The sequence below is a fragment of the Acomys minous genome, assembly GCF_964271855.1.
Source record: "Acomys minous genome assembly, chromosome: 1".
Taxonomy (NCBI): domain Eukaryota; kingdom Metazoa; phylum Chordata; class Mammalia; order Rodentia; family Muridae; genus Acomys; species Acomys minous.
In genome coordinates, this window is record NC_140483.1 from 103,898,221 (window position 1) to 103,924,714 (window position 26,494).

The window sequence follows — 26,494 nt, forward strand, 5'->3', positions numbered from 1 at the left end:
GCAAATGTTCCCGGGGCTCACCCCCAGAAGATTTTGTACTTTTCCACTACTCTCCTTGCGTACCCCCGCCCTCACTAAAGCAGGTTTTAAAAAGCCTGCCATTACCTTCAATAAACGGCTCTTGACAAGCAACTGTTCGCTTGAGCTCTACATCTCTCTCGCCCATGTCTTTACCTACAGGTTGCGACCCCCCTCAACCCCCCAATAACTGACCAGCTGGACTGGTTGGTGGACTAGTCACATGGACTAGTTATCGTTACATGGACTAGTAAAGGGCAGGAACTCAAGGCAGGAATATGGATGAAGGAATTAAAGAAGCCATGAGGGAGTGCTGCTTGATGGCTTGCTTGCCATGGTTTGCTCAGTCTACTTTCTTACACAACCCAGGAACACCTGCCCAGAAGGGACACTGCCACCTGGGCTGGCCCTTCCGAGACCAATCATTATGAAGACAATGCCTCAGCGACTAGCCTACAGGCACTCTGATGAAGGTATTTTCTCAGCTGAGGTTCCTCTTCTGAAGAAACTTCAGCTGGTGTCAAGTTGACAAGACACTAGGTAGCACTCCCCTAAGTTACTCTCTGACTTCCCATACGTGCCATGCAGATATATGCACTCAATAAACATTATAGACTTTAAAAATGGTAAATTCTAATAGTGTACCATCCTATATTTGTGATTTTTAAAAAAGCAATAGGTAAAATAGGTATTTTATAATAGCAATTTAGACTTATGAACTATGTTTAGCATGAGGTTAACTTATATGTCTTTTTTTACTCAAGATGCTAGCTTTGGAACTGATCATCAGCAAAGTGGGTAACTATGGTGAGTGCAGCATGTGCGGTAGCAACCTGGGTTAGGGAGCATACAGCAATCATTAATATTTCGGTTTATTGTATATATAGAAAAACCTAAATTCAAGAACAATAACGACACTGCGTGACACTTTGATGGAAGTTAGAGACATTACACAACACCGTGTTTCTGATAGGCTGAGATGTTTATTCACTTGCTAGATACAGCACATAAAAGTCAAAATGCTACTTATTAGTCTTTGACTAAATACTGTATGAATGAATTGTTCTTCCTTTAACTGAAAGAAGTCAAGCCTTTTACAATTCATGTGTAATCTTGAACATTTATCTCTATAGTAAATAAATCTTCAGTAAGTAGTTCATCAGCCATAAATCAAGCAACAAAGTGACATCAAAAGACTATTCCAATTCAATTCTTTAGAAAATCCATCTCAAAAAAAGAAAAGAAAATCCATCTCTATGTGGCATTTTGTAAGGCTAGCTTACAGGCACGGAATAGAGCAAACAATGTAGTCATAAATACTTTTTCTCTTATCAGGCTCTTACTTTTTGTATTAAAACAGGACTTAGGGAAGGGTAATGAATTCAACAGGGCTCAACATATCTGTATTTTACAAAAATAAAAGATTCTTGAAGAAAATAATGATGACCTATAATTTTACTTTTACAGCACCAAACTACAACAGTTACAGAAACAAATTACAGTAACAAAACTATCACACATACCCCTCCCCAAAAAAAGCTTTAAACAAAAATTTTAAGATCCTTTACTGACCAGAAAGTTTTATACAAAATGTTGTGATTCAAGTAGTGAGCTGTCCTTGTATTCAGCTGAAAGCAGCCATTCAACCTTTCAGTGTCTCAGCTAATCAGCTTTAGTTTCTTCATGGTTCTCCATCTGTCTTTTAACATGACACTTGTTCGGTTGTTAAATTTATAGTGCGATAGTATTTTAGCCCAATTTCCCTCCCCATATTTTTTTACACCACACTTCAAAACTCTGTCCTCTTCCCAAAGCCAGGCCTGTTGAAAAAACAAAAAGAGTTACTCATAGACTCATTCTTTAAAGAGAATACATCTTTTACAAATCAAAGCAATGGTTAAAATGAAAAATTTTAATATACTTTTGTAGATATGAAAACACAAACACACACACACACACACACACACACACACACAGTTTTAAAGACCTTACTATTACTGTGTAACATTTTAGAGTAGTTTTACAGAAGCTAAGCCACCTATGATGGGACAGCTACATAGTGACAGTCTGTTTGACTTTAGGCTCAGTATAGTATGTCAAGAAGCTTTTATTTAACTCTTAATAGATCACTCCACATTTCTAAATACAACTCATAACTGTTTATTTAGTACATCACTAATGAACTCAGTGAAAATTCTGCTCTACCTGTGTTGGGGAAGTACACACATGCACGGAAAATGCAAGTCTCTAAGACAGATTTTCAAGCATATACAATTAAGTTGAGAGAAAATGCTGAAAAAACTTAAATGAAATCTAATAGTTTGCATAGAGAAAGTATAACATTTAATATTTGGTATAGGTGACTAACTAATTATTCTTTCTTTTGAAATGGTAGAAGAGGGTTTGAGTGTCAAACACTATTTGTACACTAATGATCGTGGCTGTATTATGCACAACACTTGAATGAGGAAGGAAGTCAAGTATCCAAGTATCCATCAATGAATGAATGAATTTGTAGCATATAATATATGGAGACTATTTATCCTTAAAAGGGAAATTCTGACAGCATGCTTAAGCTTTAAGATTATTATACTAAGTGAAATAACAAAGATATGAAAGACAAGTCCAGGGGCTAGAGAGATGGCCCAACGGTTCAAAGCCCTTGTGGCTCTTCCAGGAGGCCTGGACTCAGTTCTCAGCAACCACATGGTAGTTTACAACTGTCTGTAACTCATGTTGTAGGGTTCAACGGCTTCTTGTGACCTCTTTGGCACCAGGTACACTTGAAGTACACACAGACACACACACATGTACTTTATATATATGGAATAAATCTTAAATAAAAATAACACAAGTACTATAATATTTCACTGATGTGAGCTACCTAGAATGGTCAAATTCAAGACACAGGCAATAAAAGTAGCAGTTAGCAAGCATGGAAGAGTTTATTTTAAAAGACTTGGACTGTAGTGATGACCTGAAAATATGAGTATGTTTAATGCTACTACACTGTACAGTTAAAAATGATCGAGAGATGGTGGAGACAGCAGAACAACAAAAACAAACAACTAACCAAATAAACAAAACAATAAAAGGGAATAAGGGGCTGACAGGAGTAGTGACTTGGCACAGCAGCACTTGCTTAGTATGTACAGGTCCTGCCCCCACCATTGTGATATGCAGGGGGTAAAGTAGCTGCTGATTATTTTGACTATTATGCTACTATAGCTATCTATGCAAAGTTAACTTTGAGCCACACAGGATGATCCTAGTGGCCTAATTCTCAAAGCTCTTACACTTGAAATGATTCAAGTGCAAGTAGGTAGGAAAAAAACAAAAAACAAACAAAAAAAACCCAACCCAATACATTTTAAATTGAGTAAGACAAATGTTCCAGACACAGTAAAATAACAAGGACTAGATTTATTAATCTGTTGTCAAGAGTTAGAAAATCAGATAAACTATACCAACACTTTCAGATACTGGGGGGAAAAAAGGAATTCTGAATACACTAAGTGGGAGAACTGATCTAAACCTGAAGCTGACCAGACTTAATACAATCTAATCAAAGCTAGGCAGTGGTGCCACCCACCTTTAATCCCAGCACTTGGGAGGCAGAGTCAGGCAGATCTCTGAGTTCAAGGTCAGCCTGGTCTAATAGAGTGAATTCCAGGACAGCCGAGGCTACAGAGACTTTGTTTCAAAACAAAACAAAACCACAATAAACTGATCAAATGGTATTATTTCTAATTTATGAGTGGTTTTCAGATGCTTAAGAATCTTATTTAAGTTTACTAGGAAAACTTGAAGCACTTTAATGTTCATAAATGTTATTAGAATATAGTGAAAAATACCTGTTTTTTCTTACGCTTGTGTCTTTCATTAGTGTCTGGCTGATTGTTTGAAGTATATGATATATTGCTTATAGTGGTTCTTCTGTTTCTTTCTGTCCTTATTTCACCTACAAATAAAAACACTACTATTAAATACTGTTCACAATAGAAGGGTGGACTTTGTGTGTGTGTGTGTGTGTGTGTGTGTGTGTGTGTGTGTGTGTGTGTGTGTATATACACACACACACACTATAGTGTAAATTAAAACCTTTGTATTTATAAGGAAATGTTATATGCGAAAGAAATAACTTTTTTATGCATAGGAAGACATAATTGTCCCTACTCTTCCCCATGATCTGTAGTTGTAACAATTTCAAATACAATTTTCATCAGGTTCTTTGTGTAACTTGACAAGATTCCACCAGTCTACCGTGGTTTCTGCAGTTCTTAATGAATATACAAGGCTCACCTCATACCGTAGTTTGCAAAGCTACTCAGATAGGCAATGCAACAGAGAAGGACGTGACAGCAGGACCTCCACAGACCTGCTGTGGAGTGTACTTGCTTATTTGCTAACACAATATGCCATGCCTTTTTCAGGAAGTGTTATACACTATGCCAAGAGCTGAAATAATCTTGCTGTCTTGAAAGCATTCACCTGGGCACTTGAAATCAGTGCACAGTGACTTGAAATCAATGCAGCTGCACTTAGATCACGCAGTTACCAAGAAACAGTAACTGAGATGTAACAGCATTGCTGCAGGAATTCACTGAGACCTTAACATTTGAAACCTCAGACTTTTACTGGCTGGATTCCAGTCAGGAACATGGAAACCCCACAAGCTACAAACAAAAACCTTAGTACTAGAAAGAGTTTCTAAACGGGTAGAATTGGGGAGGGGAGTGGACACGAATAGACACACTTAACTACAGCTAGATACTCCTAGTTTTCTCTTAGTAACTTTTAGTACATATAGGTAGGAAATAAGAAGGAACTGGAACTTCAGGACGGCACTATTACCAACTTGACCTGCAACAACTTTAAAACACCCCCATTTAATAAAAGAATACATATTCTTCTCAGGTAGGCATCAAGAGCAATCACCATGACAGACCAGCAGTACGATGGACCACTAAAATGTTTTCTTTAAGGGGCTATTAAGATTGTTCATCAAGTAAAAGTTCTTAGTGTGCAAACTAGCTATCCCAGATCAATTCTTGGTGGAAGAAGAGAACAGAACTGGCACTTGGGAGGCTGCGGCAGGAGGATTGATTGCCACAAGTTCATAGCCAGCTTAGGATTTAAGTGTCTTTTTGTCTACAATCTATTCTCAGACCATAACAGAATTAAGTTAGAAAGCAGGAATAGGACATTTGGAAATTATTCAGGTTTTTTTGGTAATTAAATATGCAAGGTCAAATATTCCATAAATCCAGGGAAGTCTGAAAAAAGTGGAAAAAAATCACTTTAAATAAATGGAAATCCAAAACCAAAGCAGTAATTAAGGAGGGATTTCTAGCATTAAGTGCATGTCCTAGCACAACCTGGTCATGTAAGAAAGAAAAGTAACGCACACATAAAGGTGGGAAAAGTCATGTTAGTGTCAGACTTCTCTACTATATAGCAACTCAAAATCAACTTGTTTGTGACGCTGTGACCAAAAACTATTTCTAAAGAGTATTAAACCTTATGAATAAATTAATAAAAAATATTTTTTAAAAAGAGTATTAAACTTAGACAAGGTTTTTGTTTTTGGAGACGGAGTTTCTCTGTGTAATAGCCCTGGCTATCTTGGGACCCTCTTTGTAGACCAGGCTGGCCTCGAAATCCGCCTGCCTCTGCCTCCCAAGTGCTGAGATTAAAGGCATGCACCACCACACCTGGCTTAGACAAGAAGTGTTAAAAAAAAATAGTAGATAGTCTTTAGTGTGTAATTAGAAGTTATAGACTTTTTTTTAAAATCCAAAGAAAATAGGAAATAAGATGAAGATACAAGGAAAAGGGAATAATGACTGAAGAACTCATGACAAATAAATTTAAATCACTAAGGTAGAATTTCATGGGGACTGTATTAAGTAAACAAGGCTACAACCCTCATTACACAAAATTGAAAACTAGAACTCAAGAGGCCAAATATAATAAGAGTGTGAGATAGAATTAGACTATACTGTCAGACTCTGAACTGAACAAAATTATTCTAATTTAGGTTGGTAAACCAACCAAAAAACAATAATCAAAGAAAACAAAAGATTGGCTTTGGGGCATAGATTTTTGCTTAAATCATTCAACTTTAAAGCTTAATTTATATTCAAGACACAAGTACAGCCAATTTTCAAAACTCTTCATATTCTTTATTCAAACTTTACCAGTTACATTTACTTACTTATGTGTGGGAATAGGCATGTGTACCTGTGGAGTCAGAGAGCAACATAGAAGAGCTGCACATATTTTATTCGGGCACGCACTACATACAGTGCTGCCGGCAATGATTCAACATTAATGAGTCAACAGCTCAGTGTCTTTAACTAAAACATAAAACAAGACTGTGCGTTGATTAGTTGATATTATATGAATACTGAGCTTTGACTGAAAGTATCACTCAAAAGTCTGAAGTTGCTGAATACTGCTAAGCAGAAAAACAGCGCTACTATCATAGCCAAACAAGTCAGACTAAATCACCAAACTCAGCTTTCTAAAGCTGGCTTCTGGTCTTCTGAGGTGCTGTGCTGCAGTGGTAAGGTGGACAGCTAGAACGCTCAGTCCTCTCTACTTCTAAAACTACAGTAACAGTACTCACTTTGAATAGTTCCCAATGTCGCTTCTTCCTTATTGGAATCTCGACTGCTTCCATGTTTCAATTTAGATAAGACATTCTTGTGAGACCTAAATAAAACACAAGAGCTTGTGACTGAGACCAGACACTAGCCTTTGCCAGTGCATCTTCTACACTGGCCTGTTTCTCTTGTTGCTCTCCTTAGTGACCCATGCTAATTTTTAATAGTTTCTATTGTCGAACTTCCCTTCCTCTCATCTATCTACAGCTCATCTACTCAGAAATGAAGATTCTTATCAGTTTTCCAAATGGATTGAGGGAGAAAAGCAAAGCAAACAGAACTGAGACGAACAGTACTGAACCAAATGAACTCCCAAACCCCCCTCAAAGTACAAAGCATTTATTTTCCTTTCCTTTTCTCCTGTGACTTCTAAGTCTTTCTGTAGGAGAATTTTCATTCATTCTTTCTTTTCTTTCCTTTTCTTTTTTCTTTCTTTCTTTCAATTTAATGGTAGATCACTTACTTTATAGCTTCCAAGACTTTTATTTTTTTAAGTATGGTTATACTAGAGGTAATGGATATGGCACATATTTGTTCAACCCTGCAAAGTTAGCATTATTCTAATTTTACATAGAAACAAATTAGAACCTAAAAATCAGTGTGTCTGATCTTGTAGGTATGTTACCCCCATCTAATATGTAGATATTTTAGCTATACTTTTATCCATGAAAACTGTTGTTTTTAATTATTAATAGGGCTTAATAATGCTTATTATCAGTATGCCCGACCAGCAATCAATCAAGACACAGACATTTGTTATATTTTAAAATAGCCTTAGTTAACCTGGGGCAGGGCAGACATTAATCCTCTAAACTTCCCATAATGGGGCAGGTTTAGGATATACCTGCCATCTGTTTCTAATAATGTCTATCAATTTACGTCCCATCCATAATCCCATATACTTGCTAATGTTCTTCATCTGGGCGAAATCTTCCATCCATGCCAGCCATGTGCTTTTCTTTTATCTAAACCATGGCGGCCTCCTCCTCTCTTTTCGGGACCCTCTCCTTCTTCTTCTTCCCAGGATCCTCTCTGTCTCTCTAAGCCCAGGAACCTTAGCCATACCTCTATCTCATTTGCCCTGCCCAGGTGAATGGTTTTTATTAATCAAAAGGTGGGTACAGCGACAGCAAGCAGTAATCAGTATCAAAATACATCAGAGCACCCCCCCCAACTCTACAACTACAATCCTTTCTCACTTTTCCTCTTTCCTGAAATGTTCTATTGTTGTCTCTAGAATGCTATTTTCAAATTCTTTACCTCTAAGTCTAGCCTCCAATCCTATTCCCACTCCACCTTCTAACCTTTTCAAGAAGAAATCTTAATCTTCAACTCTCATAAGTTATAGTGTTCCAATGATGGGTCTTCATATAGTTTGGTTTTACAATGCTGGGGACTGAACCCAGGTCCTCCTTACACATGCTAAGCCAGGACACTATCATTGAGTGCTATCACCAACTCCAGTGGTTTTTATTTCTTAACGAATAGAACTCCTGCTTCCACAGAAATCTCAGCCACTTAGAAATGCTACTCTTATCACCTTCTCTCAGCCTTTGCTGACAATCATCCTTCCAGGAACTTCCCGTCTTTCTTGTATCTGAGAGGCAGGTGCATAGCTGCAATCTTAGCAGTGGGGTAGGCTGAGGCAGGATGGCCAATGCAATGTGTGAAGATGGCATGAACTACAAATAATAGTCCAGATAGCCAGGGCAACATATTGAGAACCTGTCCCCCTCCTTTCCAGGGATATATATTCTAAATCAGTGATTTTATGGACAAATCATATAAACATCTGGATTCTCAAGTCCTAATCACCAATCCTTCCAGACAAATTAGCCAGTCCCTCCCACATACCCACTCAGCCACCCAACTGATCTATTTCTGTAATCATTTATGCAGAGTTTCTGCTTTTGGACATGTTAGATGGTCTCTCACATGTTTTCAAATAACTGGAATATGGGGCACTCACCAGAAATTATAGCTTCTAGTCTTTTCCTTAGCAGTGAGTCTTTGTTTTTGACAGAATACCAGAATAAACTCATGTGCTCCTTATTTGTTAGTCTATTAGACACAATATAAAACAATCCTAGATCCCATATCAAAGTCTTTATAGCTAGAAATTTCAAAACATTTCAGGGTCTTGAATATCTATTGAGCTAAACAGGAGTCTGAGCTATACCTAATCATCATATTTACATGCCAATTATAACATGAGTTGCCTTCATCAGTGATTTTAGGGACAAAGAAAAACATCAATTTACTTTACCTTATTAAGGATACTGTATCTACCAAGGATTCAGTTTCTGTGGACTGTTGGCCATTAACACTTTAAAAGAAAAAAAAAATTCTAAATGATCTTTGTATAAGGGAAGTAGTTGGCATAGTCACGACATCTTTCTATTCACAAGAAACCTTCTTTTTGCTGAGATGTGCTTATGAGGCACAAATCAAACCTCTCCCAAATACAAGTTAAGCATAGTTAATGCTGTAATCAAGCACTTATCATGTTTTTCTTTAGAAAACTCCTACTCCATGAAATTTCTTTTAACAGCTTTACTGGAGTATAGCTGATACATGAAGAACACATGCATTTAATGTGTATAATGTAATGGGTTAAATTTTATATTCTTGTCTTTCTAACCAGTATAAAATTGAACTTTAGGGGAACTGTGGTGGTGAGTGGAAGTGAGATGAGGTGCTGCAGGATATTTGATCCCATTGTGAACCCCAAGATTGCAAACTGTAAAAACATGTTTCTTGATTGGTGTAGCTCAGCCCTAGCACAAACCTTTAATCCAAGAACTTCCTGACCCTAGGTCAAGAGACAGAGCAAGAAACCAGCTGACAGGGATTAAACAGAAAAAAGGGACTTTGAGTTGAAGGGTATTAAAGACAGCGTTTATAAGTAGAAGGAGATTTTGGCTTTTTCCTCCTGAGCTAGCAAGCTTTTGGCCTGGGGATTTTGGCTTTTTGGCTTTTTTCCATCTGGAACTTGAGCTAAGTAAGAAAGGCTTTTTCCTGTGGGACATCAGCTAGGAACTTTCTCTGCCTCTCTGAACTAGCAGGTTTTCACTCCAGCATCTGGCTCATGAGTCTTCATTGATAAAATCAAACGATTTGAGGTTTTTGTTTTTTGTAACAATAATGTCTTATGAAATCCTGGCAGGAATCAAACTAACGCCCCTCCTGTTTTAGTCTCCCAAATGCTAGCATAAAAGTTATGAGCCACCACATCCAACTGAACTCCCCCCCCCCCCTTTTGCTGGCAATAAAATAGCATCCATAAACACAGCATGACCATTTTTAATTCTGTTGTGGTTAATTTTAAAAAGTATGGCTTAATAAATATTTATTATTCTGGTGGTATTTTCTAACCCACTAACAATCAATAAAAACACAGGCACCTGATGTATTTTAGAATAAGCCTTTACCTAGGGCAAGGCAGGTATTACCTCCTAAGGTATCCTCCATTATCTCCCCGTCTCCATCCCATTCCATCTGCTTTTAATCATTTCTATTTGGGCTACCTCACATCCATAATCCCAGAGTACCCAATCAATACCTGATTTGAGATAAGACCCACCCATCAGATGGAACCCATACCCAGTATTGCTTGGGTGACAAAGTCCAGGGACTTAGGGGGAAATCAAATACTACTGTTCTGCTAAAGGAATATATCAACAAAATGACTCCTAATGACATTCTGATAAACTCACAGGTCTGTGTTGTACTCAGCCATCAGATGTTTCCTCCTGCAGCAGATAAATACAGAGACCCACAGCCAGACAGAATACATAGAGTGAATGACTTACAACATTAATCCTCAAAAGGGATGTCTCCATCAAATCCCTCTTGGGGCTCAGAGAACTATGTGGAAAGAGTTTATGAGCCAGCAGAGTGGAAGACACCAAGGAATAGAGATCTTCTAGATAAAAGAGGGCTGGTGCACATATGAGCTCAAGGGTCTGTATGGGTCTGCACCAGATATTCTTGGTGCTAGAAAGGATGTACATATGCTCCCACCACTACTCAAGAAATAATCTATAGCTGGGCAGTGGTGGCACATGCCTTTAATCCCAGCACTCGGGAGGCAGAGGCAGGCCGATCGCTGTGAGTTCGAGGCCAGCCTGGTCTACAAAGCAAGTCCAGGACAGCCAAGGCTACACAGAGAGACCCTGTCTCGAAAAACCAACCACCCAACCAAACAAAAAGAAATAATCTATAACAGACATTTACAAATGAAAAATTAGTTTTCTTCAAGGGGGTCTCATTAGGGAAAGAAGTTACTCTGAAGAGTAGGCCCCATGTCCAGCAGTAGATGGCCAGCACAAAGTGAATTCAATAGCATCTTTGGAAGTTCTTTATCTCACAATGTTAAGTCAGAGTGTTTTTTCCAGGCCCTTTGCATATATATCATGGCTTCCCCCCGCCAATCCCCCCCCCCCATAGGGTTTCTTTTGTACTCCTGGCAATCTTGGACTTACTTTGTAGACCAGGCTAGCCTCAAATTCAGAGATCTGCCTGCCTCTGCCTCCCAAGTGCTGGGATTAAAGATGTGCGCCACCACATCCGGCTCCTGATTTGGGGCTTTTATGGGAATCTTGAGTGTGGGAACATATGTCTCTGCACCTATATATGTTTCTTGTACTTTTTCTTTGACTATTCTCTTATCTAGTTGTTTTGTTATGCTTATTTGTTTTCGATTCATTTCATTTTATTATTATTCCTTAGATGCCTATTTGTTTTCTAATGAGAGATGGAAGGATGTAGATCTGGATGGTAGGGGATGTGCGGAAGAACTGGGAGGAGCTGGAGAGAGGGAAACCAAAAATTAAAAAATAGTTTTTAATAAAAGAAAAAATATGTATGATTCATGTCTTGTCCTGGGTTCAATCTCTACTACTGTGAGTTAAAAATTTCAAGTTGGGAAGAAATCTAAACATTTACCTTTGCAAAAGCCAATCTTAGAACTTACTTTAAGCATGTTGTGTGGTACAAAGCCATATTATGGCTTTGGATACAAGTCATCTGAGAAGCATTTCTGAGATGGATTTCCTAATTTTTGGAAGGACAGCTGGATATATGAAGTCATGGAGAGTATGGAGAGAAGCATACTTTACATACTCTGCACTGTGTCTGTGTCTAAGAGAGCCTCTGAGATAAGTGGATGGTGCTATATAAGGAGAGAACATGGGAAATGTGCTTTTATCTCCAAGAACCACCATTTAGGTTTTAACTCTACTGTACAGCACTATTACAATGGGCAAGAAGGCTTAAGTTACCTGAATGTATTGGTCTTAGGATCATTTATTTTCCAAACAAAATAAAATAATGGAACCAAAATGAGGTATTTAATTCTCAAAATAGGTTGTCAATGACAAAACAGTATTTCAATGCACCCTTTGAGATAAACGAAGAGCAAGCCATGCTCTGGCACACAGGAACAAAAGGAGGAAAGATGCTAGGATGACTGAGCCTTAGTCCTACGGAGTTACAATGAAGTGCTTACCTAACTTGGGCCCCAAGTCCCACCTTTAAATAAGTAGTTATAATAGCATTCTTGGAAGCATTATGTGGCCTAACAAATCCATCCCTCTAGAGATCACAAGATTCTAACCACTCAGCCTCAGATTAAGTATATAATAACAGAAAAATATACCATGGGTTAAACAGAAGAAATCTTGGTTGGCAAGATGGCTCAGTGGACAAAAGTACTTACTCTGTACATCTGATGATTTCATTTCAGTTCCCAGAACCCATTCTGGAAAGAAGGAACCAGCTACTGAGCATCCTCTAATCTTTATACATGTATGGTGGTACACATATGCATGCACACACATACACAACAATAAAAATAAATAAAAATTTAAAAGTAAAGAATCTTTATGATCAAATTTTATCTTCTTCAATAGGGTTAGCTTATAAAACAGAAGTTAAAAATTCACGCTTGGTGTCTTGAGAGATGGCTCAGTGAGTGGGTAAAGGTTATTGTTCCTTTGTAGCCAACCTTGACTACATAAATCTTCATCTCTGATAGAAGAGAGAGCCAACTCCCACAGGTTGTTCTCTCACACCCCCCACCCAAACCAAATGTTAACCTTCCTCCCATGGAGAGTGGTGGCATATGCCTATGAATGTAGCATTTGGGTGGTGGAGGCAGGAGGTTCAAGATCTGTTCAAAGTCAGCCTAAGTGACAGTGACAGTGACTGATTAAAGCCAGCCAGAGTTAGATAAAAAGCTGTTCAAAAGATTAAAGCAAAACAAACAAACAACAACAACAACAAAAATCACCACTCCCTTGTTGAGGATGTAGCTCAAATAAACAAAGCCCCAAACAAAACCAACTTTGGTAACCTGTGAAAACAACCTGAGGCTGAACTATTGCCTTATAACAGCTAGGACTAACTAGTGCACTTCTTCCAGCATTATAGCCAATTGCTGTTTTTTGTTTTTTAGAGTAGAACATCATATCCATGAAAAATATAGAGAACAGTATCTTAAAATACCAAAATAACTTAGTACATACCAAAGGCTGGTAAGATCTGAGTTCAAATAAGAGGGAAAAATGAACCAGGTTTCTAGTTTCAACCTCATTTCTTAAGCTCATCTTTACTAAAATTAGTTAATAAATTTATACATATTAAACTGATATTTTCTCACACCCTACTTTGCTCAACATATAATTTGTATATGTCATGAAATAACTATAGTACTCCACACCTGATCTTAGCCAAAAGGCCAAGAAGCAACTGGTCTATAGTACTCCAAATATTCGAACAATCAACTAGAGAACACACTAATTATTCAACTGTTGCTTTTAATAATGACTTACTAGCATTACTTATGTTAAAGACAAAATATTCCTAAAACTAACAAGCCCCAAACAAACCCAACCAAACAAACCTTTTTCCTTCATTCAAATTAACTTCAGTTTCTGTTTCAGTATTAGTAGCATTTGGCTTATCCTCAGAAGGTAGTGTCCTTGCTTTTTCATTTTCTACTACTTTTGTTGCTGCCTTAAAAAAAGGTTGATAATGAGGGGGAAGGAGAAAAAAGAATGCATTAGGCATGTTTAAAAAGTAGCACACAATCTTCTTTGCTAGCTGCAGAAGTGTCTGTTCTCGGGCTAATAGAATGTACCAAATTATTTTCATGATTCTGATGATGCCAGCAACTCCATTAGCTATTGTTGGTTTACAGGCATTATGGAAGGATGTGTCTGTTGTAAGTATATTTGATGGACACACTGTTCTCTAGGCAATTTTAAATAAAATTTTAGTGGCTAGCGACACTGTTTAGTGGTTAAGAGCTTCTCTTGCTGAGGACAGGAGTTCAGTTCCCAGTCGCTGTATCAGATGGCTCACAACTGCTGCAGGGAGTGTGATGCCCTCTGCTGGAACACACCAACTAGTGTGCTCATTCATGGATACACCCAAATATTTTGAAATAAAATCACCCCAAAGTAACGAAGATATCCATTTTAATAACTCATAACTTAAAATGTGGATCAGATTTTAAGACTTTCAAGTAGGTCCTTCATTACAACAATTTCTCTCTGGGAGATAACGTGTACCTTCATTAGAAAAGTTGACGATTTTTCATGTAACACATAATCCACATAACTCTTAACTTTCTCCATCATGTGGTTATAGCTGAAGTGTTGAAAAAAGGAGTGGAATGCATCTTTTTGAGAGATTATCCTAAGTAATTTCCTTTCTAAAGACTAAAGAAAAAAAGAAATGTATTAATATAAAACATTAATTTCATATAAATATACACAAAGAGGTACAATTAAGTGTTATAATTCTGCTTTAAAAGACTCATGTATTGTCTACTGTCTTTCTTTTTAATGCCCCTACATTTCTAAATGTTTTGTTTCAGACACACAGAGGAAACAGAGATTATAAATTTAATTTTCCACTACCCAGCTTAAAAACAAAACATTATCAATACGGCCAAAGCCTGCTTACTTCCTTAATCTGGTCTCACTCTGTCCTTACCTATAACTACTACCCAAAATACAGAATTTACTATCTTTATAAGTTCCTTAGAGCTGAGGAAATGTACATCGTTTGTCAGAAACAGTGCTTGGCTAGTCTAAGCAATGCCATGTGCACCATTCCCACTACTGCCACCTCCCTAAAAGTAAATTTCTTTATACTTGTACAACATATTTATATGTCTATAAACAGCAGATAGTACTGCTCACCACAGTTTTAATTTTGTTTGTATATTTTGGTGTGTCTATGTGATCCATGTACATATGTGCTCATCTGTGCATGCATCAATACTCTCACCTTATATGTTTAGACAGGTTATCTAGGGAGCCTCAGTCTCTGCCTCCCCACCACTGGGATTACAGGTTTCTGCCACCATGTCTGGATTTTTTTGTGGGTATTGAGAAACCGAGCTCAGGTCCTCACACTTTTGCAAAGCAAGTAACTTACTTAACTGCACCATCCTTGAAGCCTAGTGGCTTTAATTTTGTACAAATTGAATCATTTGTATGATTTTTTTACTTGATACTTGCTATATTTTTCTTAATTCTGTTTCTGGCAATTACTTATGGAACTATGTAGAAAAAGTTATTTGTACCACTGTAGAGTATACTGATCAACCATCATTTGTTCATTTAGCTGCTTGAAGAAGTTAGCTTATTGCTATTACTGTACGCTCAAACATTTTCTCTTACTTTTTCTTTATGTTCAATACATGCTCAGTTGTCTCAATGCTGGACAAGCAATAAATATAGAACTTGAAAAAAAAGAAAATAAAACTGTAGGCTTGATCCTAGACTAACTGTTTCAGTAAGATTTGGGTTTCCCCTGTTTGTCTTTAAAGGTTCATGGCTTTTAGAATGAAGAGCAAATATAAGATATTTACCTAGAAATGAAACTCATTGAAATGTGTGCTTGCATAGTTTGCTAAGACTCTCTAATGCACCACCTTATTCTCCAGAGAGGAATGCAGACGGCTCAGCACCCTGCCATCTTCTGAGCCAATTGCTGGTGCTCTAATCAAGGAACAGACTAAGAGCATGGGAAACAGTTCTGTGAATTAGCTGGGAATGTCCCACTGGTCATGCCCATCCTCAGAATTTGAACCTTTCTCCTAAGTGCTGAAGGTTTATTGGCCGTAAGTTTTCCTCTTATGATACAGCAGCAGAGTAGAGTTTTCATTATCTAGTAATACACACACACACACACACACACACACACACACACACACACACACAGAGGCAGGAAATCCAACAAAAGCATATCTGGGGCATTATACCTTTGGAGAAGGGTCAGATTAGATAATGCCTTCCTTACCTAAACCATAACTACTCAATTAGGACAAGTCAGTTATTAACCAAGCCAACTACCCTCTATCTACTAGCACATCAAATAGCATTCTACCTTCAGTAGCTTTCAGGCAAATTAAAGCCAGTGTGACAGAACTTTATATTTGCCAGGAAAACTGAAATGAAAACCACAGGTAAGGTCTACAGAGCAACTAGTGTTAATTACTTTGGAAAACTAATGGCATTAGCTACTAAAACTGAATGAATGTTACTTGAAAAGTGAACAGCAAATTAGTAAAACACGTAAGTATGTCTAACAAATCACTCAAATTCTACTCCCAAGTATACACTGAAGACTGGTTGATCTTTCTCTTTGATGATGCCAAGGATCATATATAAGGCTTGTATATGTTAGGGAAATGCTACAGTGCTGCCATGGAGCTACATTCTAAGCTAGGTTGTTTCTGGGTGTAGGTGCTCCTCACACAACTGTGTTCTTTGGTGCATTATTTCCTTCCATACTTAGGACACATTATTTCTTCTAGAGGTATAGATACTCAACAAAAATTTTAAAAATATAAGATCATTTTCTCTTACTTTAAAGATGTTTAATTACCCCAATAACTTTGCTTTCAATATTTTAACAAACTGAGGCCTATTAACTACATCAGTATATATAGACACAAACAGCATTATGATGATATAATAAACTCCAGCTGGGTGTGATGCACACTCTTGAGATCCCATTTGAAAGATAGATAGATGAAAAAAGAAAGAAAAGGAAAAGGAACAGTTCAGAGCCGGGCGTGGTGGTGCATGCCTTTAATCCCAGCACTCGGGACGCAGAGGCAGGTGGATCGCTGTGAGTTCGAGGCCAGCCTGGTCTACAAAGCAAGTCCAGGACAGCCAAGGCTACACAGAGAAACCCTGTCTCAAAAAACCAAAAAAAAAAAAAAAAAAAAAAAAAAAAAAAGAAGAAGAAGAAATAAACAGTTCAGTGTTGGAGATTGGTCTGATGTATTCTGATGCTAATTGCTGGCTTGCAAAATCTTGTTACTGCCCTGAATCTTGCTTCTCTGATTGGCTGAATAAATATACCTTGGCAAGGCAGAAGGAAGGGGAAGGGGTGTGTCACGGTTCCATGGGCTTTGGAAGAGAGAATCTTGGGAGAAAGGAGAGGCAGGACAGAGGAGGAAGGAGGAGAATCTCCATGGGCTAGGAAAGGAGCCACGTGGCCCCAGAGAAGGAACTCTCAAGTTCCTCATGGAAAGAAATGTAGAACGTTAGCAAGTACTCTGGGACTATGGATGTGAGGTAGCCCAAATAGAAATGATTAGAAGCAGATGGAATGGGATGGAGACGGGGAGATAATGGGGGATAGCGTAGGAGGTAATACCTGCCTTGCCCTGGGTAAAGGCTCATTCTAAAAAAATTAGGTGTCTGTGTTTTCATTGATTGCTAGCGGGTTAGAAAATACCTTATAATAGTAATTAGCCTAATAATAAACATTTATTAGGCCATAATTCTAAATTAACCACAACAGTTTAATAATATAAACGGTTGAATAATTAGTTCTATGACTTTAATATAAATAATTACCGAATGAGATTCTGGATCACCAAATATTCTTTCAAACACTTCTTCTGCTTCCTTAAAACTGCCACTTTCCATACAAACAGCTACAGCCTTTAAGATAACATATACAAACTTTAGGTTGCCTTTTAAAATATCCAACCATTATTTGACTAAGTGCATAAAGTTCATTTTATTTGGTAAAGATATAAAGTCATGTTTCAAATGGAAAATAATTATGTCTTAAAATGATATAAGAATTTCTCAGTAGTTCTTTGCACATTTACAATATGCTTAGCATCCCTAAGCAGGAATTAATAAGTTAGAAGTGAATTTATTATCAGCAAAGACTACTGATTCTGCTGCGCATTTTCATAAGCTCAGATGGCGAAGACCACACCCCACAGAACTATTATGTGCATGTGGACAGCACTGTGGAAAAGCAAGATACACTAAATATTACCATCACTGTCTCAATTGTCTGGAAGAGCAGTAAACAAAGTCAGCTTTCTTTAGAGACCCAAAGACTATGAAAACTCTGTTCTAAGTTGAATTCTTAGAAGAAGCAGTCATTTTCCCACAAGGTCCTAATTTCATTTGACAATCACCATATTAGGGAAAGTAGAAAACCACCTTGGGTTTTTCTCTCTCTTGTGCAACTTAAAAGAGCATTGATGAGCCGGGCGTGGTGGTGCACACCTTTAATCCCAGCACTCGGGAGGCAGAGGCAGGTGGATCGCTGTGAGTTCGAGGCCAGCCTGGTCTACAAAGCGAGTCCAGGACAGCTAAGAATACACAAAGAAACCCTGTCTTGGGGGGGGGGGGGGAGGGAAAGCACTGACTGTATTTAGCTTTTTGATTTTTCTGGTCTCTTATTCTTAAGCAGTCTACTAAAATTCAAGTCTTAGCATGATTAAAATTCTACATATTTTCGTCCAGAAAAAGTCCATTCAAAGCATGTGTGAGGCCCTGGGTTCAAGGTCCAGAACCAGAACCACAACCCAACAATAAACATGCACCCCCAAACTGAAGCACTTATTACCCCCTGCCCCCATAGCTGTATGTTTCGGTAAGTAAGAGAAGAGCATGAATCCTCAGTTTTGAAGTTTGCTTGGTAATCTTTAAGTAGCTCCAGTGTTTTCTGCATCAAGGAGGCAACATACACCTAAATATGAAACAGTAAGCTCTGGGCCTAGTGCTCATGTGAAGACTATAAATCAGAGGTCAATGAATGTACTAAATGAAAAGATTTTATTAAAATTTCCAGTAGGTTTTTAACACAACTCGAACAGGTTACTTTTACTTTTGATGTTAGATGTTTTCATATTCATGACAGTTAATATTCACTCTAAAGTTTGAACTTAGAAGCATATTTCCAGGAGGGTTTAAGTGAGAAGACCCACCCTGAACATTAGCAGCACCATTCCATGGGCTGAATAAAAGACCGACATAAACACTAGCATTCTTCTCTCTCTGCTTGACTTTTTTCATTTTTTTCCTCAGAAGACTTATTTTTCTTTATGTGTATAAGGCTCTGTGTGTGCACAGCTGTGTGCAGGAGCCTGCAGAGCCAGAACAGGGATCTGTAGTGACAGGTCGTTGTGAACTCCTAATATGTGTGCCTGGGATGTAAACTCAGGTCTTCTGAAAGAGCAGAAACACTCTTAAGTACCAACCCATCCTACAGCCAGCCTCTCCTTAAGTTGCTTTTTGTTAGTATTTGGGTTTTTTTTTTCATCAATGAGAAAGGTAATTAATACAATATTCTAGCAAAACAATAAGCACAAAACAATACTCATACCTGAATTTTCACTAAGTTTTGTATTTCCTCATGAAGTTTGTCATGTTCCTTTTCAATGGAATTCCAAATCATCAGGGCTGATTCCAAGGGTGTAATACGTTCATCCCTTTCAAACTGTGCATCTTTTAAAACAGAAAAGCAATTAACTGAAAGTATAACCTTAAATACTTCGTTCTCTTTCAAATTTCCCAAGTATATACTACATGCCAAGCAGTTTTCATTCAGAACAGTTTAGGGAAATAATTTTTCTAAGTTAATTTGTTCCCTAATATCCATTTAAAAATAGAAAAATAAAATCATTGAAATTATAAGAATCAGAAGTTTGTTTTTTTTGAGACAGGGTTTCTCTTTATAGTCCTGATTGTCCTGGACCTTGCTCTGTAGTGCAGGCTAGACCTGAACTCCAGAGATTGGCCTGCCTCTGCCTCCTGAGTGCTAGGATTAAAAGCGTGTGCCACCATGCCTGGCTTACAAAAGATATTCTTACTAACAGAAATCTAACAGAGGTCACAGCTAAAAATGGGAAAGGCAGATACCAGAACCCTTAAAAAACACTGTGTGTCTCAATGTCTCAACAAAAAGTTCATCTCAGCAGATGGCATGATCCAGGACCCAAAAGTCCCTAATGACTCCACCACAAAACACTTAGATTTCATAAGCACTTTTAGTGAATAAAGTAGCAGAATATTAAACAAATTGTAAAATTTAGTAGCTTTCCCTTATATTAATAAATTGTTTGAGAAAGACACCAGGGGGGAAAATACTGTTCATGATAAAATAAAGTTCCTAGGAATAGACCTAACTCAGGAGGTATACAATCTATACAATGAAAAATTTAAGATAATGTGGGAAGGATTGTAAGCTTTGTCCCAGGTGAAAGCAGTCTTGGAGGGCTTTGTCCCTTGGAAAAAACACGGATTAGACTGAATGGAGCCAGGCTGGGTCTGAAATTCAGGAAGTAAGGGGGGGGGAGGGGCGGGGAGACTGGATAGGGGAGACTCCAGCCGGGCTGTTGTGTTTCCAATGGAACATTGATGGGAGAGGGATCCTGACCCAGACTTAGGCCATTGTGAGAGAGGCAAAGGAGAGAGAAGGCCGCATCTTTTGGAGCACGTGGATTTGGGGGAGAGACCAGCTTATAGGCCAGACCAGCATACAGGCCAGAGACACCTGGGGATCCGTCCTGTCCCGTGGAACAGATACCTGAATGTTTACTCTTGTTTCCCTTTAACCCTTTTTCCTTCTTATATAAAATTGCTGGATTGTATAATAAAGTCTAATTGTTAAAAAATAGAGCCAACAAGATACTGAAGAAGTGAAAGACACTAGAATATGCAAAGACCTCCTGTTGGGAATAGATTGGTACGATGAGTTTTTAGATGCTGATTTCTGTGCTCAGGGATCTGGTTGCAGTTGGTCTCGGGCACTATCATTTCTATGAAGAATCTCCTATCTCAGTGTTGTGTAAAAATTGTTCTCCATCATCTCTGATTGGTTAATATAGAGTTGAACAGCCAATAGCTGGGCAGGAGGAGAGTTGAGGGAGGACTTCTGATCCTAGGTAGGGAGAGAATAAGATTGAGGAGGTTGCAATGAGGAAGTGGCCATGAGGAAGGTTGCCAGAAGCCATGAAGAAGTTGCCATGAGGAAAAGAAGATGGAGCAGGAGCAGCCAGGGTGAGACTAGATGGCAGGTAACAGGGCACATGACTGGGAACCGTCCAGACCAGCATAGAATAGATGCATATCTACCCAGTTACAGTGCTTTGAACCTCATTAATAATGGTAATAGGATTTTGTGTCATTATTTGGGAGGTAGAGTGGATATAGAAAAAACCCTACATTATTTTTATAACCTTCCAAACTCATGGATTGACAGAATATTGTAAAAATTGCTATTCTTATGAAAGTGATCAAAACCCTACTTACATTTTTCATAGAGCTGGAGGAAAAACACTAAAATTTATGTGAAAAACCCAAAAATCTCCAAATAACAAAAGCAATACTAAACAGAACAAGCATTGTGATAGAGGTCGCATAAACACCTTCCCTCTAACTAGGAAAACAGGTGGAAAAATGTAAAATAATGTTGCAAAGACAAGGAATAGGCATGGAAGCAATGGCAATGAGGCAAAACAAGATTCTGAAGAGAGCCTCCTTGGAGGTGAGCCATAAATTTATACCTGTTTTCTTTCATGGGCTTATTCTATATGGAGTTCAAAGATCTGGTAGAACAGGCATTATTTTACAGGGGAAAAGAGAAATAAGAGAAGCTTCTGATGGTTTTGTTAATATTGGGTTGGTGGACTGGAAACTAAAGAAACTGAAAACACATGACTTGCTTTTCCCCACAGGGCGTAAGCTAAATTCTGTAGGAGGCCTGGAAATTCCTAATCTTGGATCTTATGAAGTAAAGAGTCAGGCATGGTGACACACCTGTCTGTCAGGAGCTGTGGCAGGAGGACTGAGGCTCTGGGCAGCCTGGGGTATATGAAAGTATGCTTGCTTGAGATGAGAAAACCTGCTATTAGAATTTTCTCCTTGAGCTAACTGTTGCATTTTACACCCACTAGGTACTTATAAGCACTTAGTAGTTAAAATGCTACTAGTCTAAACAGATATGCTTTAAGCATAAAATACTATGTCATAAACTTGATACAAACATAAGATATCACATATTTTAAAAATATTGGATTACTGGATTAAACAAGATATTCACTGAAATTAATTCTACTTCCTTTTAGTGACATAATTCAAATTTCAAACATAGACCACATTTCTATTAGGAAGCACTACTATAGAACAATCACTGAAAGATAAAGAAGAGTCATATATACTGAAAATCCAGTACATAAACTAGAATGAAATAGTATGAGGCTATAGTTGAGGACAGCATGTTCACCTGGCAAGTTAAAGTCTCAGGGTACATGGCACTGTCACAAAAACAAAAACTCTAAACGTTAACAAACAACTATCTCTTTTAGAGTCAACTATGATGAAATGAAGTGTACCAGAGCCCTGGTACACTTAAAGACTAAGCCATGAGAGCAGGACGGCTGTGTGCTCAGTGGTACAGGGCTTGTCTAATACATACAAGGCCTGGGTTCAATCCTTGTATCTGCAAAAATGAACAAATGAAACAAACCAACCATAGAGTTACTCACAAAATCTGCTTTTTGCCCTTGTTTTGAAGGGAAGATTCTCTGGAAAGAAACTAAGATACAGAGTTGCTATTATATTTAAAGCATTGTTAGACAGCTTAGAACATTCTGGCACAGCTGATTTACACAGCCATCCAGTGAACATCAATATTCAAAGTTATGATCTGCAATTTTCAAACCATGTACAACACCAACCTGTTATCTTTTTCAGCCACAGGCCCTAACCTACACATGGCCCTCCTCAACTCTGCATCTGCTGTAGTCCTGCCACGCAGTACTTTCCTTTAGTTCAAACATTCCATCCTACAGGGACGTGTATAAAGACTTAGGAAATAAAGAACCTAGAAGACTCAAGAGCCTAGAGAGCTCCAGGGCCCCAGCGCTCCTCAGCTGCCGCTCATGCTGTGGTGAGCTTTTGGTTTGCGCCTTTGAGTTGTCCATAATCCTGTAAGGAACTACAACAAAGCAACTGGCTCACCAAGCTAGAGTTTGTTGTCAGTGTTACTTTGGCTTGTTATAGGTTCCATATTTGGGGTAGAATGTTAACCTCTCCAGGAATGTCAGGCAACAAGCTCCTCATTTCATTCTCCAAATAAAGCAGGCTATGTGGCCCAGGTATGGTTTAGTATAGTACTAATATTTTGAGAGTTTAAACAATACATTTTTTATAAGTAAGGAATTTCATGTAGGTGCTGCTTACCAATCAGTATTGTTGAAGAAAGCATTTTGTAAATTATAAAAACCAGCATAAAGTAACTATTTTTACCGAATAGCCCATTGAATGACTATGTTGTAAATGTGAGCCACGAGTGATAAAATGGACTCATTACAATCTAAAATGAACAACGGAGATAAGACAGATTATAGCTACAAACCACTTTTTCTTGTGTACAGACAGGCATCAATTTAAACAGCTGCCAATGAACAGTGTGTGTATGAGAGCTGTCATCACTACGTTCATTATATAAGAGAGCTTCAGCTGAAACCTCCAGGAGTCTATGAAATGCAGTCTTCCCACTATCGCATCAGAATCATCTGGGAGCCAAACTCCTGGTGAGGCCGAATGGCTCTACTGTTTTAAGAAGACCTTTAAATAATCTGAAGTAGGATAAAGTTTGAGAGTTACTGCTCTAGAAAGCTAAAATGATAACTTTTATTTGCTTTACATAGGCAAACTTTCCCTCACCTCTTCCTCCCCATGGAAAATAAAATGCTCATCAATTTCTCATGTTTTATATTTAGATATATTTAAAAGATATTTCTAACATAAAATAAAAATCAGTATTTACCAAGGGATTTTCCTGCTGCGATTCTTGTCAAAAACTGGCATATATATATAGTTCTCAACTGGTAAGCTGTAAGACTGGGTAGTCCATGAATAATAGCTAAAAGAGAAAAGAAAGACTTTATTAAAATATTATCACAACCTAGTAGGCCCACTGCATAGACACAATACAGGGTCAAGTATTAGATCAAAAACACTTGGTGATAGCTATGCTTGGATCTCAACTTGACTACATTTGGAATTAACTAAAACCAAAAACTAACCAAACAAACACGGCTGGGCACATCTGCAAGGTTTTTTTTTTTTTTTTTGGCTACATGGATCCTCAGAGGAGGGAAGACCCAACTCTAATCTGGGCTACACCTTCTGCCGGAAGCCCATAAAAAAGACATGGAAGAGGGATGCTCTCTCCCACCCTACATATATATGTATGTATGTATATATGTCAAGGTTTCCATTGAGCTTGTTCAAATCATTAAGATACACTTTAAAACATTTATTTCTCAAATATTTGAATACACACAAAGCTGTGCTTTCAGTGAACATGTGCACTGGTGAGCCAGCCATATCCTTGGCTAGAGATACTTGGGTTATCAGTCGACAGGCACTGTCAATTATTTTAAACATTTAAACAAAAGATTGATTTATTTTTATTTTATGTGCTTGGGTATTCTGCCTGAAAGTGTGTCTGTTAACATGTGTATACAGTGCCTGCTGAGGCCAAAAGAGGGCATTAGACGCCTGGAACTGGAGTTTACGACCCTGCCATGGGACTGCTGAGCTATCTCCCCTGCGGCCCTCATTTCCCACATGCCCTTTTTAAGACAAGGCCTTCCACTGGCCTGAAGCTCACCAAATAATGCTAGGTGGGCCAGCCACTGAACCCCAAGGATCCAGCTATGTGTTCCCAGTGCTGTGGATATAAGTGCGTCAAGCTTTTTTTGTTTGGGTTCTGGGGATCAAACTCAGGTCCCCTGGCTTGCAGGAGAATGATTTTACAAGCTGTGCTATCTCCCTAGCTACCACCCCCACAACACCACAACACGTAAACACTTCTTACGTTTGTTTACATTCATCTGCTATAGCCTGGATCTAGGATGCTTATCTTAAGGCTTGGTTGGGACTTTAGCACTTGCTGGGAGAGACATTCGAACTTGAAGACATGGAACCTCATACAGGTCACTGAGGGTGTCTTTTTCTTGTTTTTGTTTTTCAAGGCAGGGTTTCCTTGGCTGTCCTGGACTCTCTTTGTAGACCAGGCTGTCCTTGAACTAACAGAGGTCCACCTGCCTCTGCTGGGATTAAAGGCATGCACCACCGCGCTCGGCTCTGAGGGTGTCTTTTAAAGGGACTATATGGGCCCCTTTCTCTTCTCTCTCTTACATCCTGGTGGCATGCAGTTTTGCTCCTTCTTAGCTGCCGCCTGGATGTTCTCTGCCACCTTTGAGATCAGTCTGCTCTCTCTGGTGTGCACTGCTATAAACTTAAAATAATGGGTAGCTGTGATTATGTCTAGTGCTTGCCAGCTTTGCTCTTGTGCTCCAGTACGACAGCACAGCTTGATGACTCTTCGCAGTTCCAGGGACAGAAACACCGGTCTCTGGGCTGATTACCTCAGATACACATTACAGTGACACAAAAATAACAGACTGCATATGCTGTAACGATGTTTCCAGCTCTAACCTACTCCCATATAGAAACCACACAGCCTATCCATTCCCAACAGAAGTTTTTTAATATTCCCACGTATTCCCCTCAGAATAAGTCACTCACTTCTTTATAAATAAGATGGCAACTGGGCTGGCTGCCACTTACTCCATTTTAACCCATCTAGTCCTTCTATCAAGGTCGAGAGGTCTCATTTTCGTTGTCCTGACCAGGACCACAGAATGGGGGTGGGGGGGAGGGTTAGGGGGTGGGGGTGGGGACTCCCGGCGGCGGGTTTCGCGCGGCCTGGGTGAAGCCGCGGCCTCTCTCCGGTCACCCCGCCCGAGTGTGTGAAAGGAAAGCGGGGCTCGGCTCGCACTCACCCTCGGCGCTGTCACGAGTCCGGCGGAAGTCCTCGGAGCGGCCGTCCCGGAAGGCTCGGCACAGAGATAGGCAGAGGAAGTCGAGCATCCAGCCGGCGACCACGGTCTCGGCCTCGGCCACCAGGTCCGCTTTCTCCTCCTCCGGGCCCCCCAGCTCCACATGGTGCTGGTATAGCTCCTCGTCGTCTGCCGCCAGCTCCGTCATCTTCTCTGGTGAGTCCGCGTCTCTCCAGCCAGCACAGCCCTGCCGGCCCGGGGCACCTGAGGCGACCACTTCCGCCATGTTAAACCGAAGGCGCGCGGCGTTCCTCAGCTGGCGCCCGCGCTCCGATTGGCTCGCGGCGGATGCGAAAGTCAGCCAATCGCACCGCTAGGAGGGGCTGGTGGCTCGAACATAGCTTCTGATTGGCTGGGATCTGTCAGTCGGAGGCAGGCCTTTCCGGATAGAGCAGCTGCGGGCGATTAAGTGAGGACCATTTATTTTTAAAAATGCAATCTGCTCTGAAAGCCACAAGGTTACTTAGGACGGAGCGGTTTTTGACTGCGGATTTTGACTGCGTGGTGCAGCGTGTCTGTGGAGGGCGGGAGGCGGAGACAGGAAAATTAGAAATTCGGGGCCAACCTCAGGTACAGAGTCCAGGTCAGCCTGTGGTACCTCAAAAACAAAAACAAA

At 39.2% G+C, this 26,494-nt stretch overlaps 1 protein-coding gene and 1 long non-coding RNA gene across 5 annotated transcripts in view; one reads left to right on the forward strand and one right to left on the reverse strand.

The window, feature by feature from the left end:
- Positions 1-981: 981 nt before the first annotated feature.
- On the reverse strand, positions 982-26,146 carry TERF1 (telomeric repeat binding factor 1). Of its 4 annotated transcripts, XM_084763928.1 has the most exons (10): positions 25,822-26,144; positions 23,796-23,891; positions 19,347-19,468; positions 17,573-17,659; positions 14,261-14,410; positions 13,591-13,703; positions 8,953-9,012; positions 6,650-6,735; positions 3,873-3,979; positions 982-1,838 (listed from the first exon to the last, which is right to left on the reverse strand). In XM_084763928.1, exons 1-10 carry the CDS (start codon positions 26,102-26,104, stop codon positions 1,677-1,679), a joined length of 1,266 nt encoding a protein of 421 aa, XP_084620054.1. In that variant the 5' UTR covers positions 26,105-26,144; the 3' UTR covers positions 982-1,676. The 4 variants fall into 4 exon arrangements, with proteins under 4 accessions (XP_084620054.1, XP_084620057.1, XP_084620056.1 ...); XM_084763931.1 differs by lacking the exon at positions 3,873-3,979 and having other exon boundaries at positions 25,822-26,146; XM_084763930.1 differs by lacking the exon at positions 17,573-17,659 and having other exon boundaries at positions 25,822-26,145.
- LOC311587462 overlaps positions 25,896-26,494 on the forward strand; it is a 39,935-nt gene continuing 39,336 nt past the window's right edge. The window contains exon 1 of the long non-coding RNA XR_014775866.1: positions 25,896-26,034. This is a non-coding gene — a long non-coding RNA (uncharacterized lncRNA). The remainder of the gene's footprint in view (positions 26,035-26,494) is intronic.